Source organism: Papaver somniferum, chromosome 3 (genome assembly GCF_003573695.1).
Source record: "Papaver somniferum cultivar HN1 chromosome 3, ASM357369v1, whole genome shotgun sequence".
In the NCBI taxonomy this organism is placed as follows: Eukaryota; Viridiplantae; Streptophyta; class Magnoliopsida; order Ranunculales; family Papaveraceae; genus Papaver; species Papaver somniferum.
In genome coordinates, this window is record NC_039360.1 from 86,238,224 (window position 1) to 86,254,324 (window position 16,101).

General features: G+C 36.7%; 1 protein-coding gene across 1 annotated transcript; it reads left to right on the forward strand.

The window, feature by feature from the left end:
* The first annotated feature begins 6,733 nt into the window (after positions 1-6,733).
* On the forward strand, positions 6,734-15,784 carry LOC113356725 (histone-lysine N-methyltransferase ATXR7-like). The gene is made up of 20 exons (XM_026599936.1): positions 6,734-6,872; positions 6,995-7,179; positions 7,285-7,882; positions 8,039-8,155; positions 9,170-9,478; positions 9,587-9,667; positions 9,776-10,000; positions 10,084-10,344; positions 10,461-10,751; positions 10,854-11,309; positions 11,493-11,841; positions 11,975-12,115; positions 12,279-12,952; positions 13,034-13,156; positions 13,276-13,356; positions 13,666-13,719; positions 13,836-13,987; positions 14,417-14,514; positions 14,812-14,928; positions 15,390-15,784. Exons 2-18 carry the CDS (start codon positions 7,031-7,033, stop codon positions 14,436-14,438), a joined length of 4,083 nt encoding a protein of 1,360 aa, XP_026455721.1. The 5' UTR covers positions 6,734-6,872; positions 6,995-7,030; the 3' UTR covers positions 14,439-14,514; positions 14,812-14,928; positions 15,390-15,784.
* The last annotated feature ends 317 nt before the right edge of the window (positions 15,785-16,101 follow it).

The window sequence follows — 16,101 nt, forward strand, 5'->3', positions numbered from 1 at the left end:
CGAGCTGTTGCGCAAAAAGAGAATAGTCAACGGAAGGGGCTCACTCCTAGCCCAATGAATGTAGAAAAATTTGTTTCATTGGTTTTAAATTTCTCTTTAGAGACAAGTAGGGCCTATAACATCAATAAAGTTTATGAAAGTTTTTGGTACTATGTACGAGAATGTATCTAACTATTACGTGCTAATAAAAGGTTAATGTCAGCGCTATTCATTGGCTCACTCCTAGCCCAATGAATGTAGAAAAATTTGTTCCATTGGTTGTAAATTTCTCTTTAGAGACAAGTAGGGCCTATAACATCAATAAAGTTTATGAAAGTTTTTGGTACTATGTACGAGAATGTGTATAACTATTACGTGCTAATAAAAGGTTAATCCCAGCGCTAGTCGTTCTGTGAAAACCCTGTCTTCACTCTATTGTGGAAGCGTTGGTCTGTGAAACCTACAGTTTACTGCTCTTAGAATCCACCTTTTCTGCATTCTTGTTTAGCATTAAGTACCCACCAAGCCTTTCTCCTAGAACGAACCATAAATCCAAGGCTTCCGTATGAGTCATAGCTTTCCCAATCCCTTATATTCGCTTGGATCCCTGTAGCTCGGACAATCACCCCTAGAGCATCCCACTCTATACATTGACTCACGTTATAAGCACTTTATAGTCCTTTAAAGCTCGGCGCTATTGTTCGTTCCTTAAATTCTTGTAGGTGTCTTGGGGTCTCCAGTCTAAGGCCCTAAGAAATGTTTCTAGGTTTTTGTAATAGCCCAAAGGAAGGTACTACAAAATTTGGGAATCAAAGAGATCAAGATGAAAACAGTTTTAAGAGTGGTGCTTTGAAGTTTACGAGAATGACTATTTTCCTTTACAAATACCTACGGGTAAGGGATATTGGTTCTCTCGCATGCGCAACTGTAAGCAAAATAACAAGCTCATAGATATCTAGCTATACCGGTCTGCGGTTTCCGCTACGAATAGGTTGATTTTCCTCATTTCATATGATCCCATGTGCACTAACTGATACCTGCTTTAACGCCCCTACTGGAAATTTTTGAAGCGAACTGATGGTAATAAGTTACAGCTTGAGTCCACATAATCAAAATTTTAGCAGATGATATTAAAGTTGCTCAAGATTTTTTTTTTAAAGCATTGTTGGTGACGAGATTGTTGATGTAGCCGTAAAAAAGGAAGCAAATCCAAAGAACCATCATTTAGGGCATACAAGAAAATTTTGGGACATATTGAATAAGACAAAAACAGAGTTGGAAATAGTGTTTCTAGGGTATCCCTTATCCAACCTATTTTCATAAATGCTAAAATACCCCTGAATGATTAGTGTTTTATTAGTGTTAATTTAATTGATTAGTTATTAATGATTGTAGTTAGGATTAGAGTTTAGTTTAGGATAATAATTTTCTTTTTAAATAGATTGAGTAAGTAGAAAAAAATAAGAAGAAGAAGAAGAGGAGGAGGAAGTAGAAAAAAAAAACCTTTTTTTTTCTTTGAGATCTTTGTGATTGTTGATAGATGTGTGATCCAAATTCGAATGAGGAAGGTGAATCTTCATCACGTAAAGCTAAGAAAATACATATCAATTACGATGGAGATCCGGAGATGGCTTATTTGTTGGATTATGAAAAATGATTTTACCCAAACTCAATTTCAAACTCAACTTTTTTCTCAAGCTCAAGATGATGACTTTTTGGAGCCAAATCCCGAAGATGGGTACATGGATGAGGAACCCAATGCTAATAATACATAGATATGGTTGTAGACGTTGTTTATTGCCCGTTTTGTAGCTTGAATTCACCAAAAGTTTTGATTTTTGTATGTAGTTCGGCGTAACAGATTTAGGTTCGGAAGATAATTTATATGCCGAACCTTGATAAATAAGAACAGTTCGGTTTGTACGATTGAATTCTTTATAAGCCGAACTGTCATAGAATTATTTTCTCGCCAAATAAATTCCATTGTTCGGATTAAAGAGGATGTGATAATATAATCCGAACCATATACAAAAATATTTATGATTTACAGTGGAATATTCGGCTCACACGTGTTCCAGCCGAACATATTATTATTGTCTTGATAAGACACAAGTCTAATGGTTCGGCTTATAATATTAGTCGCCAATAAGCCGAATGCATATATGATAAGTAGTTCGGTTTTTCAAGTCAAACACGAATGAGCCAACTTCAAAGATCGTCTTTCAAATAATATTGCGAATGAGCGGAACCTAACCCCAAACGATAGTGAAGTCTACTAATGGAGAACATCAATGTCCAAATTAAACTCATTCAAATCAATGATATATTATCGTCATCTTCAAGAGAATGAAAATGTGAAAACAACGCAAAAAGAATGAGGCCATTCCGACATCGGACGAAGAAGTTATGGCCAAAATAAAATCTAAAAACTTGAGTGTACAGAGATAAGTTCGGCCGATAACTCATCATCACGAGTTAGCCGAACCTGGAGCCTACAAATCAATATTTTCGAAGTGTTTACAGAGATAAGTTCGGCTTAAAAGTAATCTAATCGAGTCAGTCGAACCTGACAACCACCTGGGTAAATTTCATTTGTCAGGTTCGGCCGGGAAAGGTTGGCAAGGTATTAGCCGAACCTGACACTGTTACGAGACATGTTTGGATGCAAAATTGACTTTTATCTCAAGGAGAAACGGTTTCAGAAGGGTTCTAAAGCCTAACTTTGAGAGCTCTATATAAGAAAATCCTTAAAAAGATATCTTTCAATCTTTATCATCTCTTTACACCGCATTTTATCATTCATATTATCTTCCACATCATAAAAAATACATCCAAAGGTCTAAAACGACATGCATCAATTTTGAGAATAAAAATCAAGTTAGAGGTTCACGATCACCACCATATTCATCATACCCTCCTCCCCCTCCACCACCATCTTCATCATCACCTCATACTACACCCTTATTTTCATCATTATCATCCTCTTGTTCTACAGGAAAACATCCACCCGTGTCATTTCCCCTTTTTCCTGCATGTAAGTTTTTGGTGCCACCACCTCGAGGTTTGGGAGTTTTTGAATTAGAAGGAGTCACTTCCATTGTTCTCCTTTTAAGCTTATCTTTGAATTTTCCTGGATGGGTGCTAAAACAAATGAAACACCTTAATTAATTTTTCAAAATAAATAAATATGACTCTACTAAACAATGTTAGTCACCTATAAATGGACAAGTTTATAGGAAGTTATTAGCCATACACAGAGTAAAGTTCGTCACATTCGATATTTATCGAAATGAGCCGAACAATGTGCCGAATAGTGTAAGATGGATTATTCAAGTTCGGCTGATTATCATAAAAAAAATATTTATAAGCCGAACATGTAGGTTCGACTGTTTCGATATTCAAAATACAACATGTTTTTCAGCCGAACTGTTCTTCGTCTGTAGAAAAAAAAACACTACTCTGTAACTACCCAAATCGCAAGGAATCATCGATTACATATCATGAAATCAATGAAATACGAAAAAAAACAAGCAATGGTTTTGTGGGAAATACCTTTGCACGTGCAATTTTATCTCTCCAGCACCAATTACTCCACTATCCTCTTCATCTCCATCTTTTCCAAAAACCCTAGATTGAGATGCTACAGAAGCAAGACCAGGATTCGGTGCCTTACCTCTAGCACATCGCTTATAAAGAGGTGCCATATATGGGTTTAATCGAGAGATTAATCGAAAAATCAAATTTTGAGAATTTGATTGATGTTTTTGGAGAAGAAGAGGGAGAGAGAAAGGGTTTTGGTTTTTAAAAGTTTTTTTTTTTTAATTAACTAACGGTTAATTAGTGGGTAATGGTTAATTAGTGGGAGGATAGTTAGTTAATGGATGGTTAATTAGTGGGAGGATTTTAGGATTAGAATTTAATTTAGTGGAAGGGAAATAATGTAATTTAAACTATATAAGGGTATTATAGTAACTTAAACATCACTAGAACACCCCTTATCATCTTGCATTGGATGGCATAATAAGTCTGTATGCCCCAAATTTTTCATGTATGCCCCAAGTGAAAACTACAGGGAGACCCATTCTCCCAGATTTTTCGACTGTCAAACCCACGGACAGAAAAGTTTAGGCGCGCACCCATTTTCCCGTCAAAAATTCGTAGCAGACCCATAATTTATGAAATTCTGCTTCTCAGTTTTTAAAAGGCCAAACTACCCTTTTCTTCGAGCGACGAACAGAGAGAAGCGAGAAGAAAACAATGGTGAACTCCGATTCTTCGTTTTTAACATTTGGATTTTTCCCTTTGTCAAATCTTTTCCCAAATCCTTTTCTGAATAATCTTCTCAATAAAACTAGGGTTTCTGTTTCAAAATCTGCGGTTTAAATCTAGGGATTTTGGGTTTCTGTTGTCTTTGATTATTCGAGAAGTAAAAAGAAATTAAAATTGAAGTTGAAAAGGGTAAGAAGTGTGTTGCAGTATTTCGATATCAACTGAATTGGAAATTTTCATACCTTATTTGTCTCCATGTTTATGATCTCAATCGGAAATTTATGATTAGACTTGAATTAAAGATGTTATGCATAATGTCTTATGCATAACATCAGTTTTGTTTAGATGCATAAAACATTATGCATTATTTTGTTTTAGCTGCATGATGTCTTATGCATTACTTTTTCACTTTTCTGGTTATGCATCAGTTTTGTTTAGATGCATAAGATATTATGCATTATTTTGTTTTAGCTTCATAATGTCTTATGCATTACTTTTTCACTTTTCTGGTTATGCATCAGTTTTTTTAGATGCATAATACATTATGCATTATTTTTGTTTTAGCTGCATAATGTCTTATGCATTACTTTTTTTTCACTTTTCTGGTTATGCATCAGTTTTTTTTAGATGCATAAAACATTATGCATTATTTTTGTTTTAGCTGCATAATGTCTTATGCATTATTTTTTTCATTTTTCTGGTTATGCATCAGTTTTGTTTAGATGCATAAGACATTATGCATTATTTCGTTTTAGCTGCATAATGTCTTATGCATTACTTTTTTTCACTTTTCTGGTTATGCATCAGTTTTTTTTTAGATGCATAAGACATTATGCATTATTTTGTTTTAGCTGCATAATGTCTTATGCATTACTTTTCTCACTTTTTCCTGTTATGCATCAGTTTTTTTAGATGCATAAGACATTATGCATTATTTTGTTTTAGCTGCATATTGTCTTATGCATTACTTTTTTCACTTTTCTGATTTATGGATTTTTATGCACGTGCATAATGTCTTCTGCATCATTTTGTTTAGTGCATAAGACATTATGCTATTATTATTTCTGCATAAAACATTATGCATTATTTTTGTTTTAGCTGCATAATGTCTTATGCATTACTTTTTTCATTTTTCTGGTTATGCATCAGTTTTGTTTAGATGCATAAGACATTATGCATTATTTCGTTTTAGCTGCATAATGTCTTATGCATTACTTTTTTTCACTTTTCTGGTTATGCATCAGTTTTTTTTAGATGCATAAGACATTATGCATTATTTTGTTTTAGCTGCATAATGTCTTATGCATTACTTTTCTCACTTTTCTGGTTATGCATCAGTTTTTTTTTAGATGCATAAGACATTATGCATTATTTTGTTTTAGCTGCATATTGTCTTATGCATTACTTTTTTCACTTTTCTGATTTATGGATTTTTATGCACGTGCATAAAGTCTTCTGCATCATTTTGTTTAGTGCATAAGACATTATGCCATTATTATTTATGCATAAAATATTATGCATTATTTTTGTTTTAGCTGCTTAATGTCTTATGCATTACTTTTTTCATTTTTCTGGTTATGCATAAGTTTTGTTTAGATGCATAAGACATTATGCATTATTTCGTTTTAGCTGCATAATGTCTTATGCATTACTTTTTTTCACTTTTCTGGTTATGCATCAGTTTTTTTTTAGATGCATAAGACATTATGCATTATTTTGTTTTAGCTCCATAATGTCTTATGCATTACTTTTCTCACTTTTTATGGTTATGCATCAGTTTTTTTAGATGCATAAGACATTATGCATTATTTTGTTTTAGCTGCATATTGTCTTATGCATTACTTTTTTCACTTTTCTGATTTATGGATTTTTATGCACGTGCATAATGTCTTCTGCATCATTTTGTTTAGTGCATAAGACAATATAAGGGAAAATTTAGCTGCATAACTTTTTTTCTGTTTCTTCTACTTGATTTTTTCTTCTTCGTCTGTTTCATCCATTTTTGTTGAAATGTATTCTAGGGTTTAGTCAAAAATGATTTACTTCTTTGAATCATCGATTTTAAATGATTTATTTCTTTAAATGATGGAGAAAAAATCTTTGCAGATCCGTTACAGAGATTAATGGAGGAATAGGGAAAGAAACCGGCGGAGAAGAAAAAAAATTATGCCCAAAAACGATGAAGGGTAATAGAGTCTTTCAGTATGTTTTAAATATTTTTAAATAATTATGGATGCGACTGTATCAGAAATTAATTGTGGGCCTGACGGTAAGAAATTTTTTTTTTTTGGGTCTGCGCCTAAGTTCCCCATGCCCCAAACGAGGGTTCAATCCAAAAGGTAAGAGTGTGGGTTCTTTACTCGCTCTCTAGAGGTCTGAAACCAAGCCCAACTTAGGTTTCATGACGGGTATCAAACCAAGCCCTTTCACTCCCATTACATATCCCAATCACTCACCTTCCGCGCTGGAGAGAAAGTAGCAGAACGAGAGCGAGAGAGGGATCTTTATTCGACGGGAAAAAACCCTAACAAACACACACACTCTCTCAATTTCTAGGTTCATCTCCGTATCAAAATATCCCTAAACCAAAACAAACAAACCCCAACTCATTGCGATTTAGACAAGTAATTTTGTTTCTTCGATTTGTTATATTACATCAATCGATTTCTCAGAAGAATCAATCATTCTTCGATTTGATCAATCCAAAATTACGTTTTTTTCTTCTTCTTTTTCTTTTGTCATACAGGTTGAGTTTGATAGTACGAGTATTCACATACGAGGCATGGTTGCTTCAACTGGTCATGGTTTTTGTAACTCACATTATCAACATGATGATCCTTTTTTCATTTCTAGAAAGAGGCGAAAAACATTAAATTCCCAAGTGATCAATACTTGTATAGGCGATATTGCTCATACTTCTTTATCCAATAGGTATTACTTACTAACATTTTATTCAATTGTCTCTTGTTGTTGTAGAAAGGTGTGAACTTTTAGGTTTTTAATGATAGTTTTCTTGTGAAATTTTGTTACTTTTAGGTGCTCGGGGTATGAAATTCATCGTTCTTCGTCATTTTGTGATCCTAGTGAAGGATTAGGTTCACATGTTGCAATGGAGGGTAGTAGTACACAGCAGGACAGTAGTGGTGGAGGAACTCCTAACTCATGTAGTGGCGGAGAAACACACTGCCATGACCAGAGTTTACCTGGATATACTCAACCTGTTTATGTTAGTGGGTGGATGTATGTTAATCAAAATGGGCAAATGTGTGGTCCGTATATTCAAGAACAGTTATATGAGGGTTTGTCAAGTGGGTTCTTGCCAGAAGAGCTTCCTGTATTTGCTGTTGTAAACGAAGCCTTACTTAATTCAGTGCCGTTGAAGTACTTTAGGCAATTTCCCGACCATGTAGCTACTGGTTTTTCTTATTTAAACGCAAAGGTACAAGCAGCGGCACCATCTAATCAGTTTACGAATGGTTCTACTTCCAATGGAGTCGCGACTTCATATGAACAACTGAATTCATCGAACTCGCAGTCAATACCACATTCACATGTTGGCGATGCTAATCATGAGTCTGAACCTCAAAGTTCGAAAAGTGAAGCAACCAATCCAGATTCATCAGATATGCCTGTGGTACTACTCTTTTGCCATTTTAACTGGTGTATAAGTGTTGGGTTTGTCAATATTTCTGTTTCCCATGTAAAACAATCTCCTAGTAGGTCAATTTCCATGTGAAAAAAAAGTAATGGTTTGATTTTTTTATCCCCTTCTTTTTAATGCTGGATGCAGTCCTACGAAGAATCTTGTTGGGTGTTCGAGGATGAGGAGGGTAGAAAACATGGTCCACATTCGCTTGCAGAAATCTATTCGTGGCATCAACATGGATATCTTCCAGAAACTTTGATGGTGAGCTGCAATACTAGTGTAATAGAATAGAACTAGCTTTATTTAAGCTGGTTGTTTTAAAACTCAAATGAGGCATGTTGTTAATAAGAATTACATATTCGTTAACCCTATGCTCTTTGCTATATATAAATCGCAAGAAAATGTGAACCAGAATCAAAACTTGCAGACTTGTAAATTACTTCCTTCATATCTTTTATCTTGCTAGCTTTCTTTGATAACGAGTAATTTCCCTAAAATATCTGAACGTGATTGGCGAGTTAGTTTTGCTTTTTGTCAAGGGAAAAAGAATAGCTTATGAGATTAGACTCAAAAGTTTTTGTAACGAATTATTGGGGCACCTCTTTCGACGACGTTGGGACCTGACCAGAGCTTCTACTTGATGAAGTTTATACGAAATTCACTAAAAACTTGTTTGGAAGAAACTTATATAGGTACAAAAGAATTTAAAGATAGCCTCCGAATGCTCTGACATTACGTGCGAACAATCTTTAAATTGGAGTAGTGTTAGTTCTTCACATTTGTCTTGCCATAGGTGCCAACCTGCTCTAAACAGGATGGCAGTTCTGCGTGGATGTCTTATATTTGATTTTGACTACATGTTGCGATTCTTGTGACTATGACAGCCGCTAACTGATTGAAGTATGTAAATGAAAAGTTATTTGTCAGATTACATCCTTAGTAGGAGCATCAGCATATGTTGTACTCCTGAAAATAGTAAGCTTATTCTTTTTTGTAATATCCGTTATATGCATTCGCTTGACCGTCCACTCAATCCATATAGGAGTTCCATAGCAAAAGTTTCTGTCTGTATATATTTCTGTATTAGTTGGCCATTTGTTGGAGCTTTATTAGTATTTTTTGTTTAGTGTTAGCAATAGAAAATACATAAATGACAAGCCGAGTTCCATGATGTGCTTGAAATAACATTCTTCAGATGGATTAGTTATCTTGTTATACGTCCGTTGTAGGCTATGTTTTGAAACTGAGTTGCTCGACTTCTGAATTTTTTTGTAGATTCGCCATAAGGATAGCAGATATGAACCATTCACTCTTTTGTCTATTCTAAGCACATGGAGAACAAATAGTTCCAATGTTGTCTCTCCAGAGAATTTTAAAAACGACGACACCAGCTTCATAGCCGATGTATCAGAAGAAGTTTCTACCCAACTGCACTCTGGAATAATGAAAGCAGCTCGTCGAGTTTTGCTGGACGAGATAATTAGTAGCATAGTACCAGATTTTATGGCTATGAAGAAAGCTCAGAGACTACTTGAAGCTGAGGCAAGAAAACAAGCTGTCAGCAGTTGTCCAACAGACAATAAGGTGCTACAACTAGAGTACTGAAATTATTCAACAATTTGGGTGCTGCTATGCTGTTATATTGGTATGCTGGCAGTGACACTATCTTGTAATTTTTTTTTGCTTTACCAGGCTATGGTTGTTCCAGAGAGAAAAAGTTCTGTCGATTCAGGGCTTGAGGATGTCAACAGTTGTTGTCCAACAGACAGTAAGGTAAATTACAACTAGAGTACTGAAATTTTTCAACAATTTGGGTGCTGCTATGCTGTTATTTCGATATGCTGGCAGTGACACTATCTTTTAAATTTTTTGCTTTACCAGGCTATGGTTGTTCCAGAGAGAAAGAATTCTGTCGATGCAGGGCTTGAGGATGTCGTGCCTTCGCCAGATGCCTGTGGAACTCCTGTTATGTCACAGAGAAATACACGATCTATTCGGAGCAGTGAAAGAATTGCAGAGTCCGTGGCGATAAAGAAATCTCAGAGACATCTCAGATACGAGGCCAGGAAACAGGCTGCCAAGGCTTGTCCTTCCGCAGGCGAAAGGGTACTTCAAATTCGATACACAGGACTAATATTGGATACAATGAAAATGGGGAATATTGTAACTGTGCTATTTTTGCTTAACAGGCCGAGGTTGGTGAAGAGAGCAATAACATTGCTGCTTCTGGGGACGCAGCTGCTGTTCTTACACCTGATTCACAGGAAGTTCCCACGCAATCTCCCAAAAATATGAGATCGATTGGAAGCATTGGAAATTTTACGGGGGCAGTCTCGGTAGCTCGCAAGGCATGTTTTGAATCTTGTATGGAGGTCATGTGGAATGCTGTCTTTTATGACCCAGTATCATATTATTCTTGTAGCTGGCGCAAGAGAAAACGCTGGTCACAGGTATACTGTTATAGATTCCCAAGTTGTTGTTAAGCTACATTTTGAAATTGCATGTCTATAGTTCCTGGCTTATAATTGCTTTTGTATTTGAAACTCATGCTTCAATGGTTCTTCAGGATCAAACCGACGCAGAGTCTCCTGTTTGCGTCAATGATGAGGGTCCTCCAGGTCTTAGACCTCCGTTGGAGAACCCTGACACTTGTTCACAGTCATTGTCCATCTCAGAAGTAGATTCTTCTCAGAAAATCGAAGATATTCAAGTGATGGTAGAAGGTGCACTACATTTGTCTGCACAAGTTTCTCTGACTGAGTACTGTAAGGATTTTTTGGAGGAGGAATGTGCGAAGCTGAAGGCTTCTGCGGAGGGCAAGGATCCAAGTGGTGTCACCTTTTCAAGGAGTCCTACAGTGAGTACCTATTTAAGTCTTCTACGCCGGCAATCTATTTGTTTTATATATTTTGGCTGGGTTTGATGGCGCTCAAATCTAACATGAAACAATTGTTTTCAGGATGTTGTTGATCTGGAAAAGCGCGCTGGTGAGTCTTCTGTTTCTGCAGAAGCTGTTCCATCAGGCAGTCTCCTGACTGCAGCCACATCCTCCCTCACTTCTTCGCGAGGTCAACCTGAAAATTTTCTATCAACTCGTTTTGAAAGTGCATTTGAGAAACTAGGTTTGCCAGTAGTTGATGTTGTCGATGACCAAGACTTTGATGAGCCACCTCCACCTGGGCTAGATGAGAGTTATGTATATGCTGACCCATCTCAGATTATCAAGTACCGACCATCCAAGTCTGATGAGTTTGTTTCCAAGATGGGGGAGTTTGTTTCACTTGCAATGTTTCGGCAGAAGTTGCATAAAGACGTACTTGGAAAATGGAGATCTACAGTTTTTAGCAGTTCTCTTCATCAGTGCTTCACTACATGGCGTGCTTCACAAAATCCCTCTGCAATAGCTATTGCTGATGTAAGTGCGCATGCAATTTTCATTTCTCTTTCTCTTTTGCTTATGCATTATCGACATGCGGTGTACCTTATTTTTCCCATGTAATCCTTGTGACTTGTTGGTTGTCTTCTTTGGATTTGTAGTTCCATAATTTCTCATTTGATGCATCAGGTCCTGTTAATTTTGCTTATGTATTTTTTTCAGGAAGGAACATCAAATTCTGGCAAAGGAAGAAATACCAACTCAGCTGCTTTACTAGGAAATCACGGAGAACAAAGATCAAGCAGTGCACCACCGCGTAAAAAAAAGTCGGCTCGGAAGAAATTAGGATCTTTATCTGTATGTTTGGCTTCGAAGGATATTCAGTTGCTGCATGATGATGTGAAATCTGGTAATCAGGAAAGTGGTATACTTTCTGAATCATTGGAACCGAGAGCTGTAGAAAATTTTCCAAAGGTTAATATAAGAAAACTAGCATCTTCTGTGAAGAATAGCAAAAAGACTCGGAAAATTGTTGAAAACAATGGGGCTAATGAACCGACCAGGAAGCCAGGTACATGTTATCCGAGAAAAATGATTTGTGCTGTTCAAAGTATGTTGTTGCTGTACCATCTTTTTTTTAGGAAATCTAAAATAAGAACTGAATTGAGCGAATCACTTATATTGTATTGCTTTTTGTGATGCAGGTAGCGACAAGGTCATAGAAGATGATGTAAATGATACAGCTAAGGACCAAATTGGCACAAAGAAGGTTGTGGATACCAGTGGTCATGATCCTAAATCTCGGAAGGAACATAATGGGTGTAGTTCTGACAAATTACCTAGTTGTAAGTACCTCCTCCCTTGGGTGCTTGAACTATAAAGTTGATTGTTGAATGTTAGTTTACCTGTGAGTCTGTGACCCTTCATGTATGTGGCTAGGAAGCCCCTAGTCCTGGCTCTATGAAGTTACTGTTGCAAATTGTTTGTTGATACATCGTGTTTCTGTAGCTAACCAGGTGTTGCATCAGAAAAGAAAACAATCTTTCAGTGATCATCCTTCATCTCGTCCGGCTAAAGTATCGAAGACACCTAACATTCTGTCATTGGCTCTTCCTTCTCAAGAAGAGAAAACGCTAGACAGAACCAGTGACCCGTCATCATCTTGTTCGGCAGAATTTTGGAATGCAGCAAACATAATCATTGGGCTGGCTTCACCTCCTGTTGGAAACACGCGAAACGGAATTAATGACCAGTCATCTCGTCCTGGTACATTTGCGAAAGTTCCAAGTGGAATCGATGACGAACACTCATCTCGCCGTGCTAAAGTTTCGAAAATATGTAATGAAACTGCTGCGAAGAAAGAAAACAGCAGAGACACAGCAGTTCGGAAGGTCAAGTCAAGTAAAATCAGAAAACTTAAGACATGTCCAAAATCAGATGGGTGTGCTCGGGCTTCTATCAGTGGCTGGGAGTGGCATAATTGGTCAATTAAAGCTAGTTCTATTGAAAAAGCTCGTGTTAGAGGATCTCACTGTGGTCAGGTTCAAAATTTTGGTTCTGAGTTCTACACGTACCAGTCTGCAAATGCAAAAGGTCTATCTGCAAGAACAAATAGGATTAAGCTTCGAAATCTTCTAGCAGCTGCAGAGGGTGCTGACCTTCTTAAAATTACCCAGTTGAAGGTAGTTAATTAAATTAATGCGTCATACTTAACATGCCACGTCTTTTTGTTTGTTAGGACTAAAATTGTGCTTTCTTTCCAGTCAAGGAAAAAGCGACTGCGTTTCCAACGTAGCAAGATCCATGATTGGGGTCTTGTTGCCTTGGAACCAATCGAGGCTGAGGATTTTGTGATTGAATATGTTGGTGAATTGATTCGTCCTCAGGTACATACTAGTTGACTCATTTTAAGGAATACCACCTCTAGTAGAATGGTTTTAGTTCTGTCTCACATTTTGTGCTTCTGACAAGTTTTATTTTTTGTTTCCTGTTTCCCTCTATTCAGATATCAGATATACGCGAGCGTCATTATGAAAAGATGGGAATTGGCAGCAGTTATCTTTTTAGGCTGGATGATGGTTATGTGGTAAGTATGGAATTTGCTTTTAAGGATAGTTTATCGGTCATATTGTGCGCCTCTTTGAGGTTTATTTGTTTCTTTCAAACATCTGTTTGTTGATTATTTTCCTTTTCCTTTTTGCTTATGCTTTATTTATATTCTGGGCTCATGGTTCTGGTTTTCACCAGTGCATCTTTTTGTGTAGATTTGGCCTTTATGGTGATCATACTTGGAATATTAGATAATGATATGTCATTCGAAATAGACTTGGCTTAGACACTTCCAGAGACAGCAGTTGGTATTTCTCCTAATTTTTCCTTCTCGAGATATTTGTAGGTTGATGCTACAAAGCGTGGTGGAATCGCAAGGTTTATAAACCATTCATGTGAGGTAGGTACTAGTCCTCATGGACTGTTTTCTCTTTTTTTTTTACAAGAATTGAGGCACTGATTATCTTAGTTGGTATAGTTGCTTCTTACTATTTTCCCTTCGCTATTCTATTGCAGCCTAATTGTTATACGAAGATTATTGCTGTCGATGGTCAGAAAAAGATCTTCATTTATGCGAAACGGCATATCTCGCCCGGTGAAGAATTGACTTACAATTACAAGTTTCCACTCGAGGACGAGAAGATCCCCTGCAATTGTGGTTCTAATAGGTATGACAATTCGTTGTTTGTTAATTGTAGAGAGTATAGAAGTGGCATGTAAATAATGGTTAGGCCTATGTGAGAACCGTCAAACCGATTTAAGAGTTGATAACTTGCAAGATATACCTTCAGAAACCTAGGAACTCATTTGTTTTACACGTCCTCAGCATGTAACAGATCCATAAGAGAAGAAGATGGGATCATCCATTTCATTTCTGTGTAAAAGAAGTGTTTCTTTTGCGTCTTTCAAATCCAGTCATCAAAGATCACAACTGTGATGTGATCAAATCCATCTTCATTTATTGTTTAAGAGGATGCCTCTGAAGTAAAGTTTTTTTTCGTTACACATGTCGAAGGAAACTTGTCACTCTTGGTAATTATTGTCTATGTGCCTAAGGCATCTCTTCTGCATGTGTTTAATTACCGATTCTGCTTCAGGTGTCGTGGATCAATGAACTAGAAGCTTGGGTCGCTATCCTTGGTCTGTATTTACCTGCTGCTGTGCTGCTACTTCAACACACAGCTAGAGATGAGAGGTACATTATTTTTTAATTTCGTTGATTGACTTGCATTTGATTGTTAGGACTTGTTGGCACCTTGGATAAGTGAACTGTATCTGCTAGAAGTTTTATATATTGGATTATATATTTGTGATGAAACATCTTTACTGGTAGGAATGGTAGGAAAAATGGTGTTTATGGCCCAATACTAGCCTGCAATCGATAGTATATGACCGTTCTGTACCGACGTCCCGTTTGTTTCTATTCTTTACAGTCTAGTAATTTTTCTTAATTTTTTTGTTTTGTTATGTTTTGAATGGCCTTGTCTTTTAGAGAGCTAAAGTGACTTTAGGTGGCTGGCCAAGAAGTAAAGCTGGTTCTTGCAGAAGCTTTTGTGATCTTAATCCTTTGTGGTGGAAGACACAACTGAAGGAACAATATGAGATGCAGGCAAGTTTTTAACCGTATTTATCATTTGGCTGTACACATGTAGCCAACTCAGCGCAGGATTGAAACACTTACGATTTTAGGGTCCATTTTTTTTCTTCAAGATTTTGTTTCCATGTCAATAAATAACATGGTCACACCTTTTTATCAAAATCAATGATGAGAATATTGACCAAATAGTTAAAAAAATTGTTTGTCAAAAGTGATAGGTTTGGTTGACTTCAAGTTAGTTTATCTGAACTTCATGACGATTTATGCTCAAATTGTTTTTGGAGTGGTGAGGGTGGTACTGATGTGGTTATAACTGGTGACAATTGTGTATGGCTGGTTTTGTTTAATCGGCTTCATTTCTTTCTCCTCTGCGCACAGTATTGGCAAAGAGATAATGCTTCTACTTCACTGCATGACAGTTGGAGAATTTTATTGATGTGCATTTTGTAATTTTTGTTATTGTTCATTTCCAGAGTAAGGGTGCGTCATCAAGCTTCCTGTGATTCCCCAGTTTTGGAGTTTTCACCTTGTCTTCAAGATCTGTCAAAGAGTAGACGGTTAAGTTACGTGCACATGTAGGTTGGGTCTTCTTTGCAGTGCAGATGAGTTTCTTCACTTGGTACTGTAAATCGGCTTATTCTTTTTCCTACCGCAAATGGGGCTGTTGGAATATCAAACCTCTGTACAGAAACAGTCCATCAAATTAGTTAAATCGGTATAAAGATATAACTTACAGAAAGACTGATATTAGGATAACCTTTCAAATCTTGGTATCTCACTTCATCGTGTCCTTTTAAAGGTTTGTGAATATTTCTATTTTGTTTCAATGGAAATCATTTTTTGGGCGTTCTGTCGTCATTTTGAGTGTTCTCTGGATGTGTATGAATGGATGACGATAGTTGTGTAACTCAAGAAAAAGTGAAACAGACATCGTTTTTCTCTTGCAGAAGTTCCAAGCTGCTTGGGATTTCTTTCGGATAAGTAGTACATCCTATTCTATAAGACTTGGTGAAAACCCTGTAGCCACATTTAAGCAATTGGAAATTTTTATGAGGTGGTGGTTAAATATTAGTAATTCAAAAATGTTTGGTGTCCAATTGGCCTAGGTTGTGTTTTCTTCTCGGTATCAATCTATGACAGGAACAGCGTTATGGTCGTTGCCAAATTTTAGTCATGTCACTTTGT

Bases quoted from the DNA above. Each gene is read 5' to 3' on its own strand.
- LOC113356725 (XM_026599936.1), top strand. From the start codon at position 7,031: ATGGTTGCTTCAACTGGTCATGGTTTTTGTAACTCACATTATCAACAT. The intron at 10,345-10,460 runs GTATACTGTTAT...ATGGTTCTTCAG, and splicing joins AGAGAAAACGCTGGTCACAG to GATCAAACCGACGCAGAGTC. The intron at 13,988-14,416 runs GTATGACAATTC...ATTCTGCTTCAG, and splicing joins TGCAATTGTGGTTCTAATAG to GTGTCGTGGATCAATGAACT.